This window comes from Aulonocara stuartgranti, assembly GCF_965226115.1.
Source record: "Aulonocara stuartgranti genome assembly, chromosome: 5".
In the NCBI taxonomy this organism is placed as follows: Eukaryota; Metazoa; Chordata; class Actinopteri; order Cichliformes; family Cichlidae; genus Aulonocara; species Aulonocara stuartgranti.
Genome location: NC_138943.1, coordinates 20,355,446 through 20,382,117, shown reverse-complemented (window position 1 = coordinate 20,382,117; position 26,672 = coordinate 20,355,446). Strand labels below are relative to the sequence as shown.

At 42.3% G+C, this 26,672-nt stretch overlaps 4 protein-coding genes across 4 annotated transcripts; 2 read left to right on the top strand and 2 right to left on the bottom strand.

Moving 5' to 3' along the window:
• Nucleotides 1–3,458: 3,458 nt before the first annotated feature.
• Nucleotides 3,459–10,439, bottom strand: atad3 (ATPase family AAA domain containing 3). The gene is made up of 16 exons (XM_082534492.1): nt 10,112–10,439; nt 9,490–9,566; nt 8,384–8,485; nt 8,213–8,272; nt 8,058–8,127; nt 7,796–7,961; nt 6,908–6,977; nt 5,940–6,095; nt 5,802–5,858; nt 5,595–5,720; nt 5,381–5,505; nt 5,216–5,267; nt 5,054–5,124; nt 4,772–4,939; nt 4,282–4,390; nt 3,459–4,181 (listed from the first exon to the last, which is right to left on the bottom strand). Exons 1-16 carry the CDS (start codon nt 10,305–10,307, stop codon nt 3,789–3,791), a joined length of 1,998 nt encoding a protein of 665 aa, XP_082390618.1. The 5' UTR covers nt 10,308–10,439; the 3' UTR covers nt 3,459–3,788.
• A 554-nt stretch (nt 10,440–10,993) lies between these two features.
• mrpl20 (mitochondrial ribosomal protein L20) lies at nt 10,994–14,249 on the bottom strand. The gene is made up of 4 exons (XM_082534504.1): nt 14,013–14,249; nt 13,753–13,863; nt 12,123–12,200; nt 10,994–12,041 (listed from the first exon to the last, which is right to left on the bottom strand). Exons 1-4 carry the CDS (start codon nt 14,097–14,099, stop codon nt 11,868–11,870), a joined length of 450 nt encoding a protein of 149 aa, XP_082390630.1. The 5' UTR covers nt 14,100–14,249; the 3' UTR covers nt 10,994–11,867.
• A 211-nt stretch (nt 14,250–14,460) lies between these two features.
• On the top strand, nt 14,461–18,795 carry sdhb (succinate dehydrogenase complex, subunit B, iron sulfur (Ip)). Its single transcript, XM_082534497.1, has 8 exons — nt 14,461–14,593; nt 15,191–15,324; nt 15,829–15,914; nt 16,281–16,417; nt 17,649–17,765; nt 17,862–17,963; nt 18,051–18,173; nt 18,281–18,795. The coding sequence occupies exons 1-8, from the start codon at nt 14,522–14,524 to the stop codon at nt 18,359–18,361; spliced, it is 852 nt and encodes a 283-aa protein (XP_082390623.1). The 5' UTR covers nt 14,461–14,521; the 3' UTR covers nt 18,362–18,795.
• A 1,432-nt stretch (nt 18,796–20,227) lies between these two features.
• On the top strand, nt 20,228–26,062 carry mfap2 (microfibril associated protein 2). The gene is made up of 9 exons (XM_082534503.1): nt 20,228–20,350; nt 21,923–21,984; nt 23,263–23,310; nt 23,697–23,723; nt 23,818–23,883; nt 23,995–24,036; nt 24,118–24,205; nt 24,849–24,922; nt 25,355–26,062. The coding sequence occupies exons 2-9, from the start codon at nt 21,954–21,956 to the stop codon at nt 25,456–25,458; spliced, it is 480 nt and encodes a 159-aa protein (XP_082390629.1). The 5' UTR covers nt 20,228–20,350; nt 21,923–21,953; the 3' UTR covers nt 25,459–26,062.
• Nucleotides 26,063–26,672: the final 610 nt, after the last annotated feature.

The window sequence follows — 26,672 nt, the reverse complement described above, 5'->3', positions numbered from 1 at the left end:
TTGAACTGAAGCATTGTACTTATTTTCAAACTGCGAGCTCGGCTCAGAGTGCCTGATATTTCTTTTTTCCTGTATGTACATATGAATCTACTAAAGAACGAAGCCTCTCTAAGAAATCGTTCATGACCCTTTTTTTGACTTTATCAGTATTTAGTTCCTGCTGAGTTATTTAATTACAAAATGGGTATTAGAAGACTAACAGCGCTGTTAGGACTGTTTTATGAGTGATGAGGACAAATTACCAGAATTGGATATAAAATATGGGCTGATCTTTATTTAGATTTGAATTATTGATTCAGTTTGACTAAAGCAAATATATTAAAATATCAGAACAGAACATGGAGAGGCTCGGGTGGTAGAGTGGGTTGTATACTATTTGCAAGGGTGGGCATGTCTTCACCACATGCTGAAGGTGTAGGTCCTTCAGCATGGCAGTGAGGATACTCCCAGTGGTGGATCTGTAGAAATACTGGTATATTTATAATTAGAAATCTGCAAAAGCTAATAAAGTTCAAACATGAATGGTATGGAGTACAAACATTGCATCCAAAATATAGTGAAGTAGAGAGCAGCATAACATATAAAGTACAATGAAGGTGTACCTGAGTAAAGTACTGAAGTTAACATACTTGGGTACATCCAACTACTATTCTTTAATCCAGTGGTAATATGAGATAATACAGAAGTTGGGATATTTGGGGAAATTCATGTTAAAGAAGCCAAAACTCCACCTTTAAAAAAGTAGGTAAATAAAATAAAATAATACACACATTCCCAAAATTAAGAGTACTGCAACCCACTGAAACCAGAAAATCTCACAGGGCCCACCTAATCTTAAATTTTCGCTCTAGTCAAACAGAGAGCCTCATAAATTTACTTGAAAATTGCATTTAAAAAATCACTCAATGTAATGATTAATCACCTGTTTTAATTCACTTTTCATATAAATAAATACATATATATAAATGTGACTGTACATGTGAGTAATTTCAAACTGGATTTCTGTTATTAATGCGACCCACCTGCAGTACCTTTGCGGCCCTCCAGGGGGCCCCAGCCCACACTGGAGGCCTAACCCTAATCCCTCGCCCTAAGGGTAGGGTTACGAGTCCACTGAAATGCACTATCACAGAATTAAATGGCTCAGGTGGCTAAGAGCTCAGTTAGAAAAAAAGGAGGATAAAGGATTTCAGTAGATATAAAAAATAATGACATGGATACATGGATGAATAAATCGTGGATGAAGATTTTAAAAAAATAATTAAACTGTGAGAATAACAGTTAGATTGGGGGCCAAACACATTTTAGACACGCCCCTGCTCATCAGTGAAAATATAAAAGAGGGAAGGTGTAGGTCTGTTAGGTTACGTTGTGATGTGATCCTCGAGTTGGGGGACTTATGTTCATACTGGAGTGCAAAATTAAAACCAATGGAAGATGGACAAGAAAAGTTCAAAGTCATCAGGTGCTCAGTTTAGAAAAAAGAGAAAGGAAGAGGAGGAGAAACGAAAAGATACAGGTAAGCAGATGTGTCATTGGATAATGGCAGGTCAGAATACTTTATTAATCCCTTTATTATGTGGGTTACAGTTGCTCCAAGAAGAAATGGTAAAAATAGTAACAGTAACAGACTAAACTCCAAACAATATGTTGCAGATTTTAATATTAATTAGTCATTGCCAATTGTTGATTTGTCCTGTTTTCATTGTATGACGAATTATGATGGCTGTTTGGTAGCCGTTTGCATACTATGCATACTCTCTCTCTTCATATATGTGTGTGTGTTTCTCTGGTGAAATTCAGTATGGTTCCGACAACAGTTTTATGTTAATGTACAATCCTTAATATGTTTTACGTGTGTGTTTGGGGGGGGGGGGGGGGGGCAGAGAGAGTGTTCGCCCAGGGCGCCAAACAGGCTAGGACCGCCACTGCGGATAGTGATAGTCGTATTTCAACTATTCTGTGAGTTTTGGAAGAAAATATAAATATTACAAAAATGTTAGGACTGCCCACAGTCCACAGAGTTGAAAGAAAATAAGGTCCAGCTGATATTCAGCTGCATGCTGACCGTAACCATGATGACTGGTTACCGCCCGTGCTTCTGCGGGAGGTAACATCCACGCAGCCCACTGAACCTCAGCTCTTCTTCTATTACTGTTGGCTCTCTGTGGCTGTAATCCTGCTGCCACGGCGAACTCGTTTTTACCCCTCTGTAATTTTCTCCCTGTCGGGTAATGCGAGCTTCAAAAGCAGTGAGGGCGCCAATTTCTATTTGCGTCTATGTGCAAAACCGTGTAAGAATGTAGTTAATGTATTTTATAAACAGGCTTCTTATTTTAAGTTATCAGTTTGAAATTTTTTTACTGTGTGTGTGTTAACTCCTAACTCCTAATGTGTTAACTCCTAATTATTATTTTATTTATTTTTTATCTCCAGGTGATCGTTTCCATCATGGATGCCAAAATTCAGAAATATAAGGAACGTGTTCAGGCGTCCACATCCTGAACCCTCGAAGGAATCCAGCGGGAGCATGGTGCAGATAGAGCCACAAGTTAATGGAAGCACTTGACATAAAACTGTAGTTCTGACTGAAATATAACAGAATGTAATAACAGTTGTAATAATGATATTTTAGCAGCCAGTAGAACCACCAGCATGTAAAAAAAAAAACAAAAAAAACAACACACGCACACTTCCTCAGGGAAATCTTGTAGAAGCAGATCTGCCATTTCTCAGCCTGTTTTCTCTGTTTCTGTGATATGGAAACATTTAAGGGGTTAAGAAGCCTTACTTATACACACATGTACTGTACACTGGTTGCTATACACTGCCTCTGCAACTGTCAGTGTTTTTCTGTGCTTGCTACTTACTAATAAAAATATAAATACATATATATAAAGCAGAGGTAAGGAGTCAGCTTGTGTGAGCTAAGCCCATTCTTAGGAGCTCAGGGCCACTTTTCTGGTCAACCAGGTCTTATGCAAGTAGCTCAAACAGCTCTCCCAGCATGATACTACAAAAGATTTAACCAGATGTTTGTTTTTTTTAAATCAGTCAAACATATCCCCATCTGTCTAAAACAACCTTCACTTTCCCTGTCAGGAATGCCAGATTGATTTCTTACTCATGCAAACCTGCACATCACGCTACATAAGAGGGTCCCATAAAATGTGACAGGGCATTTAATCATGCAGCCTTTTCCAAACCATGGACAGCTTCATGCCCTCGACTTTCCTTTGAATATGAAGCTTCAACGGGAACTCTGTTATTATAGTGAAATACTGAAATCCCAGATGGATTCCTATCGAACACAACTACCCACTCGTCTTATCATTGCCCTTCTATTCGTTATGCATTGTGTGGTTCTAAAGTCTCTGCCTTAAAGGTTGGAGGTGTCACAGTACGACTCTTTCTTAGCCTTTCAGACTTCTGGCTTCTGAGAGAAACACCACAAATCATCAATTGTAGTAACAATCTTTACTTTTTATGAAAACATGGATCAGTTTCATTGTTTCAACAGAGACACTTTAATTAGTACATTTATATAGTGTAATTACAGACACAGCGACTGGTTTCCATGTAAAGTAAATGTTTACATTGTGTACATGATGCATAAGACCGAAAGAGTCTCAGCCATCATTTGTATTTTGTAGTTAATTGGTTAACGCTAGAAACTCATCTTCTGTCGTAAAGACAATCCCAACAGGCCTTTAGATTGAAACTTTCTAGTCAAAGAGGCAGAAAGCTAAAATTTTCCTATCCAGGTAGCACCACTGGGAAAAATGAACTCAAACTGGAGTTCCATCTTTAGGAGGAGAGTCTTCTCTCATCTTGCCGTCAGTGGAGGCAGGAGGTTGACCTGAACTCTCTGCTGTGCTGTTGTGTCCAGCTCGGTCGGCACTTTGGCCCTCTGCCGAGAGGTTCATAGGTGCTTGCTTTTCATTAATCTCAAGGACAGGAGCGATCACCTCCTGGGCCTGAGGCGTCTCGCTGAGGGGCAGATTAAAACCCATTTTTCCTCCGCTGCTCGTCACCCCAGCTGGTGGGGGTGTAAGGCTCTTCGCCGCCTCCTCTCCTCGCAGCCAGTCCATCTTCTGAAGGTGCTGCTTGACGGCATCGTCGACCCGAGCGTCGATCATGGCCTCTGTCAGGACGCCGTCTTCAGAGGAATATGCTGCCGCCTGAAGGAAAACAACATTTTCATTTTGAAATTAAGATACACTCTCCAGTGGTATGACAAGGTTTCAGCTATGGAGGCAAAGATAATATGATGATTCGTACCTGCCAGGCCACACCCAGCTTGGAGATCTCTCGTCCAGACATGCCCTCTGTCCGCTTCGCTATCTCAGAGCACTTTTTCCCGTAGTCAAACTGCGCCAGCTTCAGCCTCCTGTAAACACAAAGCAGAATAAGACCATGAAAAGGCCATGAAGGAAATTTCCACTGTTACACAGTATAGTGTTCCTACACTGGTGGACATGCTAGAAACACCTCCAGTATAAGGCATCTTACTCTGAATCAGATGGCTCAACTGGCTCTTTTTAATGTGGAGGAGTAGCCGCTCTACTCGGATCCTCTCCGGAATGATCAAGCTCCTAACCCCAACTATAAGACAGCCACGCCACCCTTTGGAGGAAGATAATTTCTGCTGTTTGTAATAGGTGAGGTAACCTGACAGCTTCGTTTTCACGCTCTGTTCTCTCTCATCACCGACATGCTACTAGGAGACTTGTCTATTGCCACTTTAACAGCTCTATTCTTGTGTACTCACTGTCTCCCTCCAGTGGCCGGCTCCAGCACATATTTGTCAAAGTATAACCGCACCAGCCTCTCCCGCTCCTCAAGACCCGGCAGCGCAAAATTCACTATTTCATCTATACGGTCATTTATGGCCCAGTCAAACTGCTCCGGCTGGTTACTGGCCAGCACCAACATAAACCTGCATAAAAACACACACACAAAAACACAAGAGTCAAGCAGCTTAATAAAAGGTAGGAAGTAAATCACAGTGGTTAAGAAAGTTCAGTTGTAAACATGTGAAATAGATTCTTACTTGTTGCTCTGTTCTCCAGTGCGATATAAAAAGGCATTGAGAGTGGCTCTGAGGTCTTCACTGATTTTCTCCTATTGTAAAAACAAAATAAGGCAATGAACAGTTGCTTCTTTCTTATGTAACCGGCAGGTTTTTTGAGTAATGAAATAAACGCAGACTTACGGTGGCCCTCTTGCGGAGGAATGCGTCGGCTTCATCAACAAACAGCAGCAGCCTGTGATTGGAAACATGGCAGAAAGGACATGTTTTGCTACATCTGGTGCACTTCGTGATATTGGTGCAAATATAATAACAAATATGTTAGGTGACATATTTTGAGCATCATACCCGCGTCGACTCGTGTTGGCCCAATCAAACACTTTGTGCATGGCGGTGACACCATCGCGGCCCATTGGTGCTACATCACCACCGGTCATAATGGCGTAATCCATCCCAGAATGCACTGCCAGCTTCTACTCCACATACACAGAAATCCTCCAGTCAGACAAAGCACTGGTTTATATTTTTGGACACCTGAGCATGCTTTAGCTCTCTGGCGTACCTTAGCGAACAGCGTTTTGCCCGTCCCCGGAGGACCGTACATGAGGATGTTCCTGTACAGGCCGTTGTTCTGCCTTGTGTTTCTTGTTGCTATGGCAATGTCACGCACACGCTCCTCCAGTGAAGGCTAAGAGATGGGAAAGTGCTGTTATTTCAAGTTGAGACAAAACGGCAATGATTTGCACTTTTATACCACATGTCCACTTACACTGAGCACAACTCCCTCCAGGGCATCCTGAGGTTTACTCTTCAGCCGCTTGGTCGTCTAAATAATTTCAAAGCAGTTATAAGTACAACAAACTCTGCAGCTTAAAAATGGCAAAATTATGAATTCATCATTAGCTACCTTGACTGGATGCTTGACTGCCTCTGCGACAGTGAATCGGGAAGTTTCCCGGACTAGTGACGGCTTTCCGAGCCTGGCCTCGATGTAACGTCCGGCCACTGCTGTTGCATTTCGAGCTGAATACACTCCCACAGCCAAGAGGGTCAACCCTGCCACCTGGGGAAGAGAGGAAACCATTATAGATCAGGAGACTAAATTCACACTCCATTATGAGCAATGATAAGCAGAGCATTTTTTTTTCCCAGAAGATAATATTTATAGTTGAGGTAACATCTGGGATATAAGATCTTCATAGTTATAGCCAAAAACAATTTGAAAAAATACCTTTAAGATAGAGTTTCTGAGAATGGAAGTGTTTGAAAACCCACAGGTGTCATAAAAGCAGTATTTGCTTTGATGTATATACAACGGAGTAAAAGGACACAGTCAATTGAAATGTTTAGCACATCTGTGAATGCATACATGTTGGGCCTTTTAATGCTGCGTTCCAGATTAAATTAGAAATCTGTATTTACGAGTTTCCAGTCAAAATCTTCATCTGGAATAACCCCTAAACTTGGATTTCCAACTCAGAAAGTTGGAGCAGCCCCATGAATGAGTTTACCACCAGAGATGTTGGCAGTGAACATAAACGGTAGTAAAACTGTAAAAGGTGTAACGTGTACTGCCACTGTTATGTATTCGGGGCATGGCATATAATTCACAGACCAGGCTCTATCCATGCACGTGCTGCAGCAGCATTTCAAAGCACACACACACAAAAAGGTATTGCTCTGTTTTGCCATCTTGCTAAGAAGCAAAACAAATCCTGTTTGTCTGACTTCGACAGAAACATTAATGTTTGATTTATGTTACTTGAACACAGCATAACTAACTGTGCTTTAGTGTACTCCTTAGGCATATTCATGTTTGTTTTCATTGGAATTTCAGTGACAAATTCTCCCTTGAATGGGAGCAGAGTGTCTCACCGTGGCAGTCACTTTGTCCCAGTCTGACACAAAGGCCCTGAATCCTTCTCCAAACACAGCACCTGCAGTCCTGAAAGCAAACACGTGTTAACTGTGAGCACGCCTTTAAGAGTCTGTCACAGTGCCCATGTTGACACTGTTAAACATTTACTGAACTTAAGCTGTTTTCATGCATGAACTCCAGAAAATGGAGGAAAATTTGCTTCTCTCACAATCAGCACACAGCAGGACAAAGTCAGCATCAGTGAAATTTGCGCTACTGTACTCTGTTTGGTTTGGATGAGGGTGCTACTCGAGTAGAGCGTGCAGGAAGCAGGAACGTTGACTGTATAAAAGACAGACGCAGCTTCTAACTTTGAAAAAGACATTAAATCTGCATTCTTTTAACAGCCAGCAGGTTGCAAAGGGATTTCCAGCTGTACTGAAGTTTTGCGATCGATCGATAGATAGATATAAAAAATAAATAAATACATTTACTCAGGTTATCAAGGTTACGCACAATGTCCTTGTTTTAAAAACAAAAAACAAAGATGGCGACCGGGTCTTCTGAGTCAAACAGATAAGTCGATCTTTTATACAGTCTGCAGATGTGATACAGGCGGCCGCACGCTAGCAGTGAATTCATTTAAACTCCTTTCACATAAGTACAATTGGACTTTACACACACAAGCTGACATATTAAAGACAATTTAATGCCCAATCCAGCCGTGTCAGACATTTGTGTGCTCGCGTACAGCTCAGTCGAGTAAATTCTATAAAAGCTCAGGGCTGCAGCTCAGGTGCGAAAATGCATTTACAAGAAACTGCATTAAAAAACAATTATTATCATTCATGACCTTAAAAACCAGCGATACACCATTATAAACAGCTCAGAGCAAAACAATTTACTTTATGGACTCCAGAACGGTCTGTCGGTGTTCTGCAGCCTTCAGGCGGATCTGCTCTCGGATTATATCGGCGTTTTCCCTCTCAACTTTGGCTCGAGCTTTGGACTCTGCCTCAATACGAAGCAGCTCATTCTTGTGTCTCAGCTCCATCTCGTGCTCTATGGTCGCTAAACAACAAAGAGGAAAAAACAAAAACATAAACCTCAGCTCATCGTGTCAAACATTTAAAAGCATCCCATCAATAACCGCGCTCGTTTCTTTACCTTTCCTCATGGCCTCCTGCTTCTGTACAGACTCCTCCTGTTTGCGAAGGCTCTCTTCATTCATGGCTTGCTGTTAATTAAACAAGCACAAGACATTTAGTACTGTATCCCACTTCACAGCACGTTACAGCTGGAGTTGGAGGTTAACAACTCACCTGTTGCCTCAGTTGGTCCTCATATCGCTGCCTGGCCAGCTTGTCTTGGTATTGAGCTCGCTGATGGGACACAACCACAAAAACACAATTTGGTACAATTCACTGCTGTAATACTCACAGTGCTCTTCCCTCTAAAGAAAAAGAAAAGAAGCTCATGTTTTCCCCTCTTACAGCTTGATGCTGCTTGCTCTCCTCATTGAGAGTTTTCCTCCTCTCTTCAGCTTGGATGCGTATCTGGTCGCCTTTGAGCTGTTCGACTGCTGCTTCATATTCCTAAAGCGTGAGGTGAGAGCACAACTGGGTCATTGGAGAACAGCGACAATTCATCGCAGCACAGAACACAGATGCCACCAAAGTCCTCGAGTATCAAAGGAGCAAGAATACCTACTTAAATAGAGCACGGCTGTTATAACGCCCAATCAGATGACTTCAGATCCAGTTCGAGACTACTCTTCTAGTCATCACATTGAAACATCTCATCTTTATGGTCTCACCTGCTATCTCTGATGCCTGCTCTGTGCTGGTCTCCCTGCCTTATTCCACCTATACATACTCAGGAAGGTCATTACAGTGGTGCTTACTCATCTTTGTAAATATCTGAGTCAAGTTCTTATACAGTACTGTGTAAAAGTCTTAAGCCAACATCACACAGTTCTTTGTATTTTGCTAGGAAAAGTGCAGTACGGTAATTCACTGTAACATGCAAACATACAGAGTGTGTGCATGCTATGGCACAGCCTCCATCATGTTATATATTCACTGTTGTTAATCTCTCCTGACCTTCTCCATACCCATTGACTCATGCTGTAATATGCCAAGCTTTCAGCTAATAGCTCTTTAGGAATCACCTCAACGATGCAAACAATAAATACCATTTAATGCATGTAAGCTGTGAGTAACTTCAAATTAGTTATTTGGCAAGTTGTACAAGGACTGATTTTAAAATGAGTGAAAAAGCAGCCTCTGACAGAGCTTTGGAAAGCCCGGAGAACTTTTGATAAAGACCACTTCTGAAAAATACGGCTACTGCGGCTTCATCTAATGCAGGTCTATAATACCTAGGAATTATCAAGCTGATAGAAACGGACTGATGTACCCGGTGTCCTGCTGCAGATGCAGAGTGATCCACTGCTCTGCTTTTATTTTTATTAACAGATTTTCTTTTTCATTTTTTTACTTGTGTGACTTATCTTCTGGTTGTGTTGCTTCTTGGTTTAACATTTGTGTGATGAACACATTTTTTTGAAGTACATAGTGAGTAAAGGTATTCACTGTACCTTCATCTTACTCTGGTGTTCCAGCTGAGTGGTATTCTCCTGCATTCGAGCAAGCTCCAGAGCTTCTTTGGCATGTCCTACACACACGCACACGCACACACACACACAGATGAAGATGCATGTAGTTGCTTCAAAGCGTTATGTTTGTGAGGCCTGCTGTCTTTGCTGATCCCTGTGACTGACTGTATCCACCTTTGAGTCTTAACTACCAAACAACAGCCCTGAATGAATGAATGAATGAATGAATGAATGAATGAAATCATTATCAATAATCAAATAATAGTATGTGTTGCATCGTTGCACACGTGTGTGTGTGTTAGAGGGTGAGGTCTGGATGTTCTGAGCCGGACTGCAACGTCCGTGACCTTTGAACTCTGTTCTCTCTCTGGATGAAGGTGGATGCAGCTCAGTTCCGTAAGCCTAACTTCACGTGAGTTAAACCTTTAGTATTTATACCGGTGCTGGATGTCGGTGAGGGCCTCTTCAGCTACACTGAGGCGACCACCACCATCACCGTGAGCAGCAGATGCTGGTGCAGCTCTGCTCTCCAACAGCAGCCGTGTTTGTATAATCTGTACACACCTCCTCTAAGGAGACCCACCCGAAGCCCTTGAATACTTACGGGACATGTCGAGCTCCTTAGCCGCCTGAGCAGCCCGCTCCAGCCCGGTGGGATCGAAGTTGCTCCATTTGTCCTTGGGTTTATCTCCACCGCCGCTGGAGCCCCCGGCCGGCGGAGGTGGCGGCGGTGGAGGCTGTGCCGGTAAACCGGGAGGCACCTCCGGCTGTCCCTTGTTCAGGCCGAACAGCCACGACATTTCGCCGAGAACAAATAAAGCACCGTTAAACCGGTTCTGTTGGACAGAGGATAGCAGCCGCAGGTCTGTCACTACGCTTCCTCCACACGCGTGTCACGCCGAAAGCTTCTGCGCATGCGCACCAAACAGCTCAAGGTTTAGCTGAATAATCGCAGCCAGGATTGGCTCAGGACAAGTACTTCTCCTTCTGATTGGCGCTCAACGTAGTAGTCCTCAGCAGAGGTCATTGACGTAGCCCCGCCCACACTCGATACGGTAGCCCCGAAGGATCATAAAGCATACAATTCACTCGAAAGGACGTTTACCCCGGTTTCATCAGGCTGTTTCTGTTTTTGAAAGTCATTGAAGTGTCAGAGGATTGTTTCCAGGTTTTCTATATCAAATCTATTTTTGATTTACTTAAACTTCAAATCTAAAAATTTAAAGCAAACACTCTGCACTGAAAACAATCTCCTCACTTCAGTTTTAACCTTCTGTTTTCCAACAACTTCATGCTCCAGAGCAAGAGTGGGCAATTTATGTTCCCAAGGGGCTACATGAGAAGCTGCTGTGCAGGCCCACACCAATAAGTTGTAAGAAGATAAAATAAATATTGAGCAGAACCGAGTTCAGCTTATTGTTGATCAGGACAAAAGTAAATAAAATCCTTAAAATAAAAAAATCTGACGAAAGACAGCAAACCAGAATATATATCAAAAATGTTTAATGAGCTAAACATTTAGAGGACAACCGACCCACAAAAGGTGGTAAAACACATATTTACACAGAAACAAAAAAAAGGCCAACCTTAAAAAACAAACAAAAAGAAAAACTTTCAGTCATAACTCAAGGTTGCATATGATAAACAGGTTTATGGAAATGATAACAAGACCATGTGTGAAGACACTGGAGGTAATCAGGAGGTGACACCACATGTTGGCAACACATTCCTGTTTTAGGAAGTTTAAGTTTACCTCCTGCCAGGGATTCTGTGCAGCCATTGATAAATACCAGTGAAAGTTGGATTTACGGGTTTTATACATGAAGTTCGTATGAAGAACACAATCAGAGATACTGATCTCGAAGTTCAGGAGTCAAAATACTGCACACATAATGATCTGTGCTGCTGTAGGCAAGTTTACTTCAGGAATGATACACTGTTGGTACTATTTTAAAAATCTCTCCAAAAATAATTTCTACGAGAGACCAGTGGAAAGCTCGTTAACATGAGACTCCTTATTGACTTGTTCAAATATAAAGCCAACAAGAAGCACAGGACCAGCAGAAGTGTCACAAAACCGATTACTTTTTGATCGGCCTGTAAAATTCCTGTTTTTCCCCAAACAGACAACCTGTGTTACAGCTCGAATTCAAGCCGGATCTCTGATCGAGCGATCATGAATCACCACACACAAATGCAATTCTTTAAACGAATCATACAAGAAACACATTTTGATGAAATCCTAAAATGAGGTGTCTGTGTCAGTTCAATTTTTTTTTTTTTTTTTAAATAAACGCTGTTCTTTAACCCCCCCGCCCCCCCAAAAAAACAATCATTTATCCATAACTGTGGCAAGTCCTTTACTGCAGCATAACTACACGGGAGAGCACACCAGAAGGCTCTTTGCCGTCACCCAGTGCTGCCCTGAAGCCTTCTTGTTGCCGAGCCCTTGCCAGTTTTGCAAGTGAGAGGAACGACCGAGGCTCTGTAACGGCCAGATCACTGATGACGCGACGGTTGAGCTGGACGCTGCTCTATATGGTGAGAAAAAGGAAGAGTGAGCCAACAGAATTTTTAAAAATACATGAGCTGCAAAACTATCTAGTAAAGCCAACCTTAGTCAGATTGTGCATGAGGGCGGGATATTTCATGCCGTGCTCTCGTGTTGCTGCAGCAATCCGTGAGATCCAGAGCTGATGAATCAAGGGGACAACACACAGGATCAATTATACTGAAGCAAACTGATTTCTAATCTTACACACACACCAATCAGCTGCAATATTAAATCCAAAGAGAGGAAGTGAACAACATCCTGTTATACTGCAAAGTTCTGCTGGGAAGTGCGCAGCAGTGGCCTCACCCAGCCAGAGAACACCCCCCAACACACTACAAAAATTGCTCAGGAACAGCTCGATGATCAGGACAAAGAGCCCAAAGTGCTGACCTGACTTCAAATTCTCCCAATTTAATCAAAATAAGTCAGCAGCATGGAGCAGAACTGAGGTTTTAGAATAGAATAGAATAGAATAGAATGACTTTATTGTCATTATACAGATGTACAATGAGATACATGGGGGGGGGGGGGGGGGGGGGGGTGCACAGTTTCTGCAGCACTATATGCATATGAGCAGTATTTACAGGAAAAAATATAAAGTGTACAAAAATACAATCTGGTAAAAAAAATAAATAGTGTTATGTATATACAGTTTGGGTTATTGCACAGTGGTGGTTTATCCTTGAAATGGGGGGTGGAACTGTGTTTATCAGTGTATGTGTGGACATGGAAGGAGTGCTTCCAAGTTGTTCACACCAAATTCTGACCCTACCATCCAAATGTCATGGCAGAATTCAAGATGCATCAGACCAGGTGTTTTTGATCTTCTGCAGTGAAATTTTGCTGAACCTGTGCAAATTATAGTCTCAGTTTCTTGCTCTTAGTGGACAGGACCCCCTGTGGTCGTCTTCATTTAGATATCCTCTAACCCTTAATTGTAATGCGAGGTGATTTTAGTTAATCTCGCCTTCCTATCACCTCAGGCGAAGGACTTTCACACAGAGAACTGCCGCTCACTGCATTGTTTCCTCTTGGGTTTTTTTGGACCCTTTTCTGTAAACCCTAGAGATGGTTGTGTTGGAAAATCCCAGCAGCTCAACTGAAATATTCAGACCAGCCTGTCTGGCACAAAACGCCACAACATGTTTAAAGTCACTGAAATCACCCTCCTTCATCCATTCTGATGTTCAGTGTGAACCTGAGCTGGTCATCTTCACCATGTCAAGACACCTGAATGTACTGGTTTGCTGTCAAGTGATCGGCTTACTAATATTTTGCGTTAACAAGCTGTTGAACAGGTGTCCCTAATGAAGTGGCCTGTTAGTAATGTAGACACTGCTGCGGAACTAGCCCAAAGCTTTATTTTCTATTTAATTATTATATAGCGGACTAATGGAGTGAAAATATCAAGTATTTGATTAAACCGACCAAAAAATAAAGAAAATATAACCAGTTATCTAAACAACATGCTTTAATTTAGACATCTTGTGGTGCACCTGATTTATCTTGGGGATCCTTTAGGTGGTCATGACGCCAGTCAGGAATCATTTGATAAGCAAAAAGCAATCATTAGTGTTTGTTTTAAATATATTTGCACCCAGAATCTGCTGAAAAGTCTATTACTTAGACTACGATTGCTACTATCAGGAAAAAAATCCAAATGCCATGCAGTAATATTTGGGTCTTCTTACCGTCCTCATGTTGCGCTTCTTAAGTTTCCGAGCTTTGGTGGCGTACACGAACGCCCTCCTGACAGCCAGCACGGCCAGGCTGTAGCAGCGGTTCTTCCTGCCTCTGAAGTGCTGTTGGAAGAAATGACAGAGACGTGACAACAACACTTGTTACAAGTCTTTAACACGACGAGGATGCAATAAACAAAACACCACAGCTTCTACAAACATCATGAATGAGCTCTAGCAGCTATCACTCCAGGAAATAGCAATAGACGTACCCGTGCATGCTTGAGGACCTCCTGGACCTTCCAGTATCTGTCGGGTCCTCGGCTTCTGATCCAACAAGACAGCGTCAAAAACACCATTTCAGTCCCCCCGTCACCTCACCGCAGTGTCCACTTTCAAACGAATAAACACGTAATAAGTGACCTCCAACCAAGCACTCTCGGTGTTATGAGAGCTCAATAACTCCGCACGCCGTACGTCGACAAACCGAGGCGCATTCTGGGTACGTTCAATTTAAAATTCTGTCAGAGGCGGCGCGCGGGCTAATTTAACACAAACAACTTCATCAATTGCACCAGACGGCTACGGTTCACAAAACAAAAACAAAACAAAAGTCTGAAAATAAGATGTCAAACATTAGATAACAGATCCGTAAAAATACACACTTTCTAAAGGACGTGTTTGCGTCAGTGCGAAACACGTCGGTGTACAAAGCAAACGCACCCACTGAGTTGAATGCTGGGCTAGCGAGCTGCGGAGGTCAAAGGAGAGACCATTCAAAATGTCGGTCGCCAGTTTTACGTCCTTGACTCGGTGCGGTGTTTTGGCATTCCGCTCTCCCGCAGGACTCTTGGTATGTTGACGGTTATTATGGAAAAGTAAATAGTTTCATCGTGAACCGCTGCTGTCATCAGCCGGCCCGGTGTCAGCGTTTAGACCGGTTACAGCTCTCTACGTGAGGGTTCCGTCTATGTTCTGAAGTCCGGGTTACATAGTGTAGTTGTTAGCTAAACTTAAGTTAATTATGGTTCGGCTGGTTAACGCTAAATGTGTTGGAATGTATGTCTAACACTAAAAGTAAATAATAATAGAGCTTTGTGCAGAAAAATATATTAAAAAAGATAATCCGAAAAAAATGATGGCATTATTCTATTGCAATGAAGTTTGTGTTTTATGAAACCATGTCTGACAGCTATTAATACAGGATATTTATTGGTATTGATTAAAGGTTATTTAGACAACGCTAAATTTAGTGATTGGAGCAGGTACTTCATCCTGGTCATGATTGAAGAGGACTTCGGGCGATCGTGGCTCAAGAGTTGGGAGTTCGCCTTGTAATCGGAAGTTTGCCGGTTCGAGCCCCGGCTTGGACAGTCTGTGTGTGTGTGTGTGTTTGTTTGTTTGAAATTATTATTATATTTGATTTCTCGCCTGTCTTCCCTGTGATCAGGCGGTACGGTATGCACAGACAGCAGCAGCTCCAGCAGGGCAGCCCAGGGTAAAGAAGTTCCAGGTGTACAGATGGGATCCAGAAACTCCAGGGGACAAACCCCGAATGCAGACCTATGAGATTGACCTCAACACGTGAGTGTCATAGATTTGGACATCTGGCATCCAGGCAGAGCAATTTCCTGTCATTGATTAGAGAAAGTTTTATTAAAACCCAACAGTCCAGCAGCTTTCCATTTTAGCCCAGATATCCCAGCAGAGTCTTCATTTTTCACAGGTTAGGATGTTTGTTGGTTAGGATGTTGCTGAGAATATATTCGGGTCTAAACAAAGGGCATTGTTAATGGCCTAACTAATGCTTTCTGGTGGCTTCAGTAACAGTAACAGGTGGCCCTGACAGCCGGGCATATTTTCAGTCCTCTTCCTTCACCTGTTCTCTAATCAGCTTTATTAAACTCTCTCAGCTCATGTTTGTCAGCGTGACACTGCTCAATGCTGAGTAATGCTGCTCAGCCGTATGATCTGTCTGGGTTTCAGCTGATCAAGTAAACACATCAGACAAGCTGCTTTGACAATTTCATGTTACAGATTTTTTTTTTTTTTTAACTTACTGTGTTTTTGTTTGTTTTTTTCATCCAGCTGTGGCCCAATGGTTCTCGATGTGCTCATTAAGATCAAGAATGAGATTGACCCCACTCTGACATTTCGTCGCTCCTGCAGAGAAGGTCAGTAACACAGGGGCTGGAGTTGCACCTTTAAAAGGGGTTTACAGAGTCTAGAGCACCTGAGTCAAAGCTTTTATACTCTTGAAGACTGACAAAGCCCATCTTTAAGAAGCCCATCTTTTCAGCTCAAAGTAAGAAGTGCAAAACCCCCCAAAAAACATTAACGGTAAAAACGAAATACAGTATGAAAAGCAGAGACAGCATTGTCATTGTTTTTATTACTCAGTTTCACTGTTTGGTTGACGAGCAACAACACCACAAGCAAGAGTTGCACACAGACCGGTTGTACCACATCTGTTGTTGTCCTCAAAAGTTAAATGTCAATAATAAATGTTGTTATTATAATTTTTATTCTGCTTTAACCAGGTATTTGTGGGTCCTGTGCGATGAACATCAATGGAGGAAACACACTCGCCTGCCTCAACAAGATCGACTCCAGCCTCAGCAAGCCGACTAAGATTTACCCTCTGCCACACATGTACGTCGTCAAGGACCTGGTACCTGTAAGTCAGCTTCACCGAACATCTGTGAACATCTGGAACGAAGCATTTACTTCACAGTCCTCTTTTATAAGCTAGCACAGCCATCACATTATCACACACAAGTGCTAAGAGTTTAAAGTCATTAACAGCTGGTTGCTTTTTTTATTTTGCATGTGCAAAATTTAGTGTTGCAATAACAAATGTTACACTGTTTTGTTTTTAACAGTGAAAAAACACATTAGCATTCATGAAAACCGTTACATTTTTCTTTATTCGTTTTATTTCCAACCTTTTTTAAGCCAGATCTAATGAATCAGATGCGTGGATGTCTTTTTAGGAGTGTTGGTGCTGTAGATTATGTGATGCGGATGTTCCTGATTCTTAATTTTCTAGATGATTAAACAGGAGAAGGAGAAATCAATCAGACTGTTCTAAAAATCAGAAACACTCAAGAGATTAATAAAGGGGCTGAATTTGCATTGTCTGACATTCCGTCTTTCTTGTTAACACCTTCCCAACACAGAGAGGAGGAGGGATGGAGAGGGGTGGTTCTTGTTTGTCGGGTGGCTGGATGAATGTAAAACCCTGCTGTTAACCAGCGACGTGCACAAATAAAATCTGAATAATTTGTTTAACCAACTAGTGTTTCTGCCGCCAGCTAGCAAGGACAGCAATGCTTAATTGTGTGGTCGACTAATCCTGGGCATCCCTTTTTAATGATCAGTAGACCCGACTGTTAAATGTTGCTTTGAACTGATTGGGTGTGAAGAAGCTACTGCTCACTGCTTCTCTGTGGAAGCTAAAAGCCAGCAAAATGTAAATTGAGGCAGATTTTGTTTAATAATAGCAGATCAGTTTGGGGTTTTTTTAGGGGTTTTTTAGCATTTGAACGTAAGGCTGCTTGATTACAGCAATAAATCATAATTGCACATTCATATTGTTTAAGATCTTCAATGATTATTAAAGATGATAGACTTAGAAAAAGTTTAAATAAATAGGAAAATAAAAATTAGGCTGATAATAAACGTTTTATTGGTCTTATCTTGCTATAATAGTCACTGGAAGCCAAAATTATAATTACAATAAAATGTGAGTGATTCGCACACATACTTCCACACGTGGATTGGAGGAGCCTGAGATCGATCAGCTGATCCATTTGATTGGTAGTCGACCACCTCTATCATCTGAGCCGCAGCCACCTGAGTAGACAGTTCAGTTTGGTGGATTCATTAGTGTAGCAATGTGTTTGCAGGACATGAGTAACTTCTACGCCCAGTACAAGTCCATCGAACCCTACCTGAAGAAGAAGGATGAGTCCAAGGAAGGGAAGGAACAGTACCTGCAGTCTGTGGAGGACCGGCAGAAGCTGGTACATTTGTCTTTGTTTGTTTTTTCACTGTCCCATAACATTCAGGCTTCCAGCACATTAAGGAAACATATCTTTACTTGCTTCTCTCCCATGTAGGACGGGCTGTATGAGTGTATTCTGTGCGCCTGTTGCAGCACCAGCTGCCCAAGTTACTGGTGGAACGGAGACAAATACCTCGGGCCTGCTGTGCTCATGCAGGTGTGTGTTTGAGCACTTTAATATGCAGGATGGTCTGTTATAGTCTGAATCAGCAAGGCTGTGTAGTAAACCTTTGTCGTGTTTCAGGCGTACCGCTGGATGATTGACTCACGAGACGAGTACACAGAAGAACGGTTGTCCAAGCTGCAGGATCCTTTCTCGCTCTACCGTTGCCACACCATCATGAACTGCACCAAGACCTGTCCCAAGGTAAGCTCTCTGCACTGCTGACACTTCAGGTACATCTGAGCAGCTTCGTACAGAGTCTACTCAGATGTGTGAATAAGCTTTTGTGTTTTCTGTGCTCTTCCTGTCAGGGCCTGAACCCAGGAAAAGCTATCGCTGAGATCAAGAAGATGATGGCCACATACAAGGAGAAGACAGCAGCTGCTGTCTGAAACCTCATTTATCCTCTGGATCTTCTTATCCCTCCATGACTAAGTTATATAATGATCAAAAAATGCTTCTTCAGGTCTGTTGGGCCAGTGCACCATGTATCACCACCACCACCACCACGACATCCTGCAGTCAGCTGTAGCAGAAGTGTGTGTGTGTGTGGTTGGAGAACTTGGTGTGACATAAACACACATGTACAGTATGAAGGAGAGAGAGCGTCTGAGTCTTACATGTACCATAAAATAGGTGTTTATCTCCAACTCTACTGTGTGTTTGTGTACTTGATGCTGCAGAGTAAAATCCAGGCATTTCTTTGTGTGTCTTTTAGCTCGTTACTTTTCATGTTAGCAGCTGGTTCACAGGCACGTTCCCTCAGATCTTCCAGCAAACTGACATCAGTCTTTGTTTTGATGGAAATAAATAAGTTTAAATTCTGGTTGCGGTCTTTCACTTGTGATTATTTCTCCTGTCATCCTACTACGTTGACTCGGTGTCCTCTGGGTGTCACTGTTGAGCAGAGCCAAATGAGTTGAACCATCTGAAGCATTTCAAAGCTTTTTCAACCAGCAATAAAACTCTTATTGTATGTTGACTGTAATTAAAGGGGAACTAAAATCCTGCTTTATGTTGTAAAATGGAGTTTGTCATCTGTACAGCAGACTAATCTCTGGAGGACTCAATGCAGAGCTTTGCTTTCAGTGCTGTGGGTATGTACAGAGACAGAAAACGCTATCGCTGCCCACAAACCTCATTTTAAAATAAATTTTGGCATAAACTGGAGTTTATTTACACAAGAAAGGAGTTCAGCTTTATAAAGTGCAAATTCATACAATGTGATATTAGAGTGAAACCCCAACAAGCCTCTGGCAGCCATCTGGAAGAGACCAGCTGTGGGATGATGGGACAGAGAAGAAACAAACTGTGGGAGAGAGAAGAAGAAAAAAAGTGGAGTAGAGTGCATAATGGGAAGTCTGCCAGCAGCCTGAGCCTATCGCAGCAGCAGGGTCCCCTGATCGAGCCCTGACTTTACCAAAAAGCTTAAAATCTAAAAATTTAGAGGGGGTCTGTCTCCCAAAACCAAGCTGGGAGCTGATTTCACAGAAGAATGACCTTAAAGCTGAAGGCTCTGCCACAATTAAGCCTGCAGTCTGGGAGCGATCTACGAGGTCTTTAAGATGTGATGAGGCCTGATTATTTAAAAACTTTCTATGTGTACAGAATTTAACAAGGACCCACATGCAGTTGTATTGTATAAAGGAAAACATGGCTGGTATTTATATGTGCTGACATTATATACAAGACATCAATGCCAGGAAAAAAGGACCAAAAAACTGGTGTGACTCAACCCTGATATGTTAGGAGTGTTATACTGTACATTTGTGTGCGCTCACATGTGTGTTAAACATTGCCAAAGGTTCAAGGTAATAAACAATTAGTTGCTCTGGGTGAAAATTTTTTTTGTACTTTTGTCACTTGTTTTATCAGTAAAAGGGGGACATCACAGACTGTGAGCACAGAAGCTCCACCCACCCGCTGTCCAGACCTTCTGTTTGCACAGGCCATCCAATCAGAAGAAAGCCATCTAAAAATAATATGGGAAGATAGCTAAAAGTCTTGTTTCAAGCAGTAGATGAACTACATGAAAGGGCTGCACCAGTGCCCATATTAAGAAAAATGAGGATTATTTTTAGAAATGTAAATCATGCTAAACTATCCTGGAAGCACAAGAATAAAACACGGAGCTGGAAATTAGCACTACGGATCATGTGAACTTACCCTTCGATTTCATACTTTCATAGAGTTTATAGCTTCCACTTCTGCATAGCTCTTCACTGACAGGGTTGTTGCTGGTCGTTGCTGGAGGCCGGGGCTGGACTGGACGGGGAGGAGACTGCAGATGCGGGGTGGTACAATGTGGCGCTGGAAGTCCTCCTGCACTCACAGGACGCATGAGAGCGGCAGAAAGTCGGAGCGAATTGAGTCAAAGTTGGGTAAGATCTCTGAAAAAAGTCGCATGACTGGTTTAGTTTGACTTTCTTGTTTCTTTTTTATTATTACTATTACTAAATGCAAGTATGAAATGAGTTATAGACTTTACCTGATCTAAACTGCATTTATGCTGAAGGTTATGGAGGAGGGGAAAAAAATCAGGAGACATTTTTTGTGCACAGACTTCATGCAGTGCGGTGAGTCTTAAAAGGACTTCAAATCATTCCTGGCGCTTATCAGTCTGCTTAATGCAAACCAAAAATAGCCGAGGATATTCTGGGTGTATATTAATGGCTGTTGAGAATTGACATGTGGTCCTGTGTTTTCACTGGAGAGAAGACGAGGGAGGAGGAGGAGGGACTGCAGCGATGGCACTGGTGAGAGGGTGAAAACTAAACCCTCTCTCCAGCCTCTCTGTCATTGAGTGGGGGGAAATTGAGCTGCTTCCAGAGAATAGGGGTCGATGAGGACATATGCAGAAATGATTCATTAGTGTTCCCTTTTTTAACTATAAAAAACCAAATAGTGCAAAAATGGATGACAGCAGAGCATCTCCTGATTGTGGGGTTTTTTTGTGTATGTGTGTGTGGGGGGGGGGGGGGGGGGGGTAATGGCTCCCAGATGTGTGATGTGAAAACATATGGTTTCCCAAAGCCACTGTGATGCACACCAAGAACTGTGTGTGTGTGTGTGTGTGTGTGTGTGTGTGTGTGTGTGTGTGTGTGTGTTTTAGTGTCACACAAAGATGCACAAATTGGCATGCATGCACAACTTGTGCAAAAAGTGTTTTACTCACAGATTTTGTGTCCAAATGTGACCTAGAAAATCTGCATTTAGTTACACACACACACAAACACACACAAACAAAGGGGAGGGAGAAAAGAAAAGAGTGGGTTTTGTGTATGTACCACACAATCAGGTTTAGTGCATGAAGTGGCCCACAGTGCAGCAGCAGCTGTGGAGGAGGAGCGTTCATACTTTCCACAAAGTGGAAAAGTACTTTAGTCAGTGTAAGGTAATGAGTTTTACTGTATGTAACAGTGTGACTTCATGAATGTCACTGACGGATTCAGAGTGTTTTTTTATTTTTTAAAAAAGCTCTGTTGCTTGGTCGGGTAAAGAAGAAAGAAAAGGGGGGAAAGGAGGGGGGGCTGGTAGGAAATGACCAGTGAGAGCGACAGAAGGGAAATGAAGGATGAGGAGGCATAAAGAGGGAGGTATGAAGAAAACCCAGAGAGAAAGAGAGTGGGGTGGGGTCGAGGGGTCCTCTGTTTCTTTTCCTGGAATGCGGACTGTGTGCTGCTGCGAGGAAAAGCTGTAAAACAGAAAGTTTGTTCTGAGGAAGACGTGCCACATTCTTGCTGCCACAGTTCCCCGGTGGAGGAGGTGGTGGTGTTGGTCACAGTGGGGATGATGGCTTAAGGGGGGCAGAAGTATGGGGGGGTGGAAAGGTGACGGAGGACGGGGGAAAGAGAAGAGACGAGTTTTCAGGAGACCAAAGCAGTGTCCAGCACTGAGCACTTTATCCCCCTCATGTTGTTTTGTCTTGATTAATACTCTCATTTTCCCTCCAGTGTTAAAGTCAGTCTACCTCCCAGAGCGACCATGAGAGTCCTCCTGCTACTCTGCATGCCAGGTAACTGCACCACAGGCCTCTACCAGCTGAAACAGCTTCAAAAAACAAATCGGTTCTCTGTAACACCAAAGGCTCAATACTAAATGTTTGGACATTTTGGTATAATAGATTTATTTGCTTTCTTGCTTCAAGTTAGGTAAGGAAACTGATACCATTCTGATGTCTGTATCATGCATGAAAAGCTCCTCGATCAACAACTTAAATAAGATTAAATGACAGATAAATAGTTCAGTCTAAAGGTAACAACAAAGCCCTGCCAACATTTAAAAAAATGTCAAACTACTCATTTATTTATTCCTTTATTCATTTCATGTTCAGACCTCAACAACAAAACAGCCCCAACAGCACCTGTTATCACCGTTGTCCAGTTTAGTCCCACACACTCCTTGCTCTCGACCAAAAATGCCAAAAACCTCCCGAAACTTTTCAAATTTTAACAGAAAATTGCTGCCCACTGTAAAAAACAAAGATCACTATTCCTATTCACTATTCACTATGTTCACTATTCCTCGAATAGCAACAAAATTTAGTCAAACTGAGAAAAAGCTGCAAAGATAACACATGTATGCTGCTCTGAATAATAGTGAGATACAGCAGCACAAAGTCTCACTTGGCATTTTTTAAGTACACCTGTTCCATTGCTTGAACCCAAATACTTAATCATCCAATCAAATGGATCTAGGCGTGTAGTCATGACCAAGACGACCTGCTGAAGTTGAAACCGAGCATCAGAATGAGAAAGATAGGTGAACGTGCCATGGCTGAAGCTGAGACTAGAGTTCTCACAGACTCACCAAAACGCTGCCTGGTGTGATGAGTCTCGATTTCTACTGTGTTATTCAGGTTAGGGTCAGAATTTGGCATAACCAACATGAACGCAAAGAATCCATGGATCCTTGTTCAGGCTCCTGGTAGTGGTGTAATGGTGTTATTCTTCTCAGTGTTCACTCACTAATGGTTAGGCTTAAGCAGAAAGGCTTCCTGCCCAAACCCCTCACGCCATGTGCGGTCTTTCTCCCCACGTTCCCGAGCTTGATGGGATTGTGACTTGTCATTTGCAATAATGGTCCTGCAGTAGTGCTAGCTAGAGCTTGAAGATGTAAAAACCACATAATTATCAGGTGCGAACGTTTCATACTTCATAGCTGCCTTATTAAAGGAGATGAGTGTGATCTTAAAAGACTTAGGAAACACCAGTGATAGAGCTGTTTGTGTTTCACCGACTGCACTTCTCTCATCATTCTTTGTGATTCCTCTCTTTGTCTACGATGTCAACAGTTGTGCTGTTCAGCCAGCCCCAGTACCAGGATCCATATATCTTTAACGGTAAGTTAATTAAGGGAATATTGGCCTACATTGTTCCTGCTCAGCATCGGTTTACATCAGCGCTCTCCACATCTGTTCTCAATTCCTCGTTATCCTCTGCTGTATCACCCACCCTCGAGGAGTTCGCCCTCCCCCTCTCTCTGTCTTTCTCCTGATTCATATGTTTGTCATTCGCATAGCAACTGAACTGTAGTGTAAATAGCACTTTGACCAGTCTGCATCTTATTATTTTTAAACATCTTGCATATGAAGTCATGATTACTGACTCACAAGCTTGTGAACTCGTGCAGGTGGTTCACGTTATATGGTGCAGCACTTTCTGTGGGGTTTTTTTTAAAACTAACAGTTGATCTCATGAAACATTTTTCTCTCTTGCTTGTTTTAAGAATTCCAAGAGTATGAGTACACCACAGGTGAGACATTTACTTTTCTTTTTTTCAGTTTCCTCATTTTCTAAATGTTATGCCAAGTGTATAAGTGGGAAAATGTTTCTCTCCTCTTATTTAGACCCTCCTCGTGGAGGCTATCAGCAGCAGGTTCAGCTCAACCCCGTGATCCGTCCTGGAAAATCAGGTACGTCTGCTTAGCTCTCCTCCCATCGGTCACAGATTTACTCCCAGTGCTGTCACGATTGAATGAATGAATGCAAATTGCCGCATGTCTCATACTATTTGAAAAAAACAGATCCCGAATTCCTGACAGAGCCCACGGAGCCTGGACCTCTCGGTAAGTGATTCAGAGAGACGAGAACAGAAAGCCAGTTGTTTTACGTAGAGTGGAGAAAAGATTCTGTTGTTTGATTCCCAGATTGCAGAGAGGAGCAGTACCTCTGCACCCGACTCTACTCAGTTCACAAGCCATGCAAGCAGTGTCTCAACAGCCTCTGTTTCTACAGGTAAGTGCTTTTAAAGGAGCACAATAGCAACAGAAAGCAGTGATTACGAGTAATACTGCATGGCTTCATTTCGTCTTGATGAATGGATATTTACCTCACGTGCACTGTGCTAGTTTTGGTCTGTTATTCTAATGTAAATATCACTGAAGCACAGTTAATTCTGATGTTAACAATGTGCTGGAACTATAGTGCATTTATGCAGATCCAAAACAAAAGGAATGAGGTTTTATACGATGCAGATGTCTCAAGGTGTCTAACAAAAAGGCAACCAGGAGCCAAACTGCTCTCCAAGAACTCACCGGATAAAGATTGTACAGCCTGTTCTCAGCAATCATTTCAAAGACTCCATTATTCAAACAGGACTAAATAGTGTACTTGTTGGGAACAATATCCAGCCGTGGATCAACCCTTATTTAGTTCTTATGAGTTCGTATGTGGTGCTGACTCAAAATAAACTTCAGCAGTAATGAGGAAACACCATGAAGTGCAGTGTCTCACTAAATAGGCAACAGTGGATTTGATTCAGTATAGATCGGCTATAGACTGTTGCCTGTAGATGCAGTTGTGACTGATAAGACCGACATGATGACTGTGAGCTGCTCCTGGCTCCGCACGTGTGACCTCTGCATGTGTTTTTGTTCAGTTTGCGGCGGGTGTACGTCGTCAACAAGGAGGTCTGCGTGAGGACTGTGTGCGCACACGAGGAGCTGCTCAGAGGTGGGATTCGCGTAACCTGTGTTCATGCATTTACTCCTTGATATTTTATGTACTAATTTAAAAGGGGCAGTGCATATTAATTAACACAAGCACTTAAACCCATCCTGTAAATATTCCAGGTTTGCCAGGCAAATTTTCATCTTGCAGGTTAATAAATTAATGAATAAAACCAAATCTTCAAAGGCATATAAATAAATATAAATATAAGTGAAAGAGAAACACGTGTAAAGTATACACAAATTCTAAAGTGATGGTATAAATTTGGCTTGTTATCCAAAATGTTCTACAAGCCTGCTTATAGAAAATAACTTTCTAATGATTTTAATTGTCTGTGTTGGACAATAGCTCATATGAGAAAGAATCATGAGATTGATTTTAACGGACTTTTCCGTGTGTGTGTGTGTGTGTGTGTGTGTGCTTGTGTGTGTTTAGCGGACCTGTGTCGCGATCAGTTTTCTCGCTGTGGAGTGGCGGCGCTGAGTGGCCAGTGTGCATCATTAGGAGGAAGCTGTGGGAAGAGCTGCGGAAGCTGCTGATGATCAGGGACACCACCCACCCAGATACTGCCGCTTTTTCACCTCCCTCATCACGTTGTCTTACTTTGCCCTCCTCCCTCTCTCCTCTCCCTCTGTACACCCCCGCTACCCCTGTGCGAAAAGCACTTCTGCATTTCAGCATGTTTCTCTTCGTCTAAAATGTTCCACATGTGTGTTTGCTCACTAGATCCTGTGTGTAAGGATACGTATAATCCAAAGGACGTTGATGACTGTATAAATCACTGGTGCTATAAAACTTCTAGAGGTGCACATAAAGCCACAGAACATCCTCGATTTTTATTTTTTAATTTTTTGCATATCGTATCACATTAATCTTCTCGTGTTTACTGGTACGTTACTGTATTTGTGTTGAAAAGCAGTCATTGTCATGATTAGCTCATCAATGGTGGCCGCAGTGCACTGACATCAGACAAAACTAATCGATATCCAGCCGCCAGCTGTCTCGCTATCCAAGATCATGAGATATGTGATGAAACAGGTAATGAGGAGTGACCTCACAAATGACCTCTGTACTACTGCTTTGTAAAACTGTCACTATAGAGACTGAGAAAAAAAATAAACTTTGTTTTGTTTTTTTACTACAGCTGATCAGCTCATTGACTCAGGTGTGATTCCCGGCTGCAGCTCAGCGTATTGAAGCGTATTAATGAGCAGACATGAGTTAGGACACACAGCCAAGTTTATTTTCCAGGAAACATGGCTTCCCTTCGTCCAAACGAGTGACTCTGTCCTTATTAATCACCAGTGTCAGTATTTATACATAAAGTAAAAAGCAGTAAAACTAACCTAATAAAAAAACTGCACCATCACTGCAGCACTCAGACTTCAGTGGTAAAATAGTGTCTAAATATATATATATATATATATATATATATATATATATATATATATATATATCAGATAATCAGTAAAATCTGTTTCAGAGAGAACATACAGTACAATTCCTTCATTATGCTCAGTTTGTTTGTTTCCTAACAAACCCAAGTCCTCCCTTTCTGTCCTCATCTGTTCACATGAACATGGAGGAATCTGCAGATTTTCATTCCAGCCTGTCTGGAGGAGAGTCCTGTGGTGATTCTTGAATAAGAACAAGAAATTTGGGAATATGCTGGACAAAGATCGAGTGCAGATGGCTGCCAGTAATCAGGCCGGCCGCTGGTGTTTTCAGCACAGCTGGCTGAATCATAATGCTC

Bases quoted from the DNA above. Each gene is read 5' to 3' on its own strand.
- sdhb (XM_082534497.1), top strand. From the start codon at position 14,522: ATGTCGGTCGCCAGTTTTACGTCCTTGACTCGGTGCGGTGTTTTGGCA. The intron at 15,915-16,280 runs GTCAGTAACACA...TGCTTTAACCAG, and splicing joins TCGTCGCTCCTGCAGAGAAG to GTATTTGTGGGTCCTGTGCG. The intron at 17,964-18,050 runs GTGTGTGTTTGA...GTCGTGTTTCAG, and splicing joins GGCCTGCTGTGCTCATGCAG to GCGTACCGCTGGATGATTGA.
- mrpl20 (XM_082534504.1), bottom strand. From the start codon at position 14,099: ATGGTGTTTTTGACGCTGTCTTGTTGGATCAGAAGCCGAGGACCCGAC. The intron at 13,864-14,012 runs GTACGTCTATTG...TTCTTCCAACAG, and splicing joins AGGTCCTCAAGCATGCACGG to CACTTCAGAGGCAGGAAGAA. The intron at 12,042-12,122 runs GTTGGCTTTACT...CTCACCATATAG, and splicing joins TCATGCACAATCTGACTAAG to AGCAGCGTCCAGCTCAACCG.
- mfap2 (XM_082534503.1), top strand. From the start codon at position 21,954: ATGAGAGTCCTCCTGCTACTCTGCATGCCAG. The intron at 21,985-23,262 runs GTAACTGCACCA...CGATGTCAACAG, and splicing joins CCTGCTACTCTGCATGCCAG to TTGTGCTGTTCAGCCAGCCC. The intron at 24,923-25,354 runs GTGGGATTCGCG...GTGTGTGTTTAG, and splicing joins ACACGAGGAGCTGCTCAGAG to CGGACCTGTGTCGCGATCAG.
- atad3 (XM_082534492.1), bottom strand. From the start codon at position 10,307: ATGTCGTGGCTGTTCGGCCTGAACAAGGGACAGCCGGAGGTGCCTCCC. The intron at 8,486-9,489 runs GTACAGTGAATA...CTCACGCTTTAG, and splicing joins AACACCAGAGTAAGATGAAG to GAATATGAAGCAGCAGTCGA. The intron at 8,273-8,383 runs GTAAGAGGGGAA...GTGTCCCATCAG, and splicing joins AGAGCAAGCAGCATCAAGCT to CGAGCTCAATACCAAGACAA.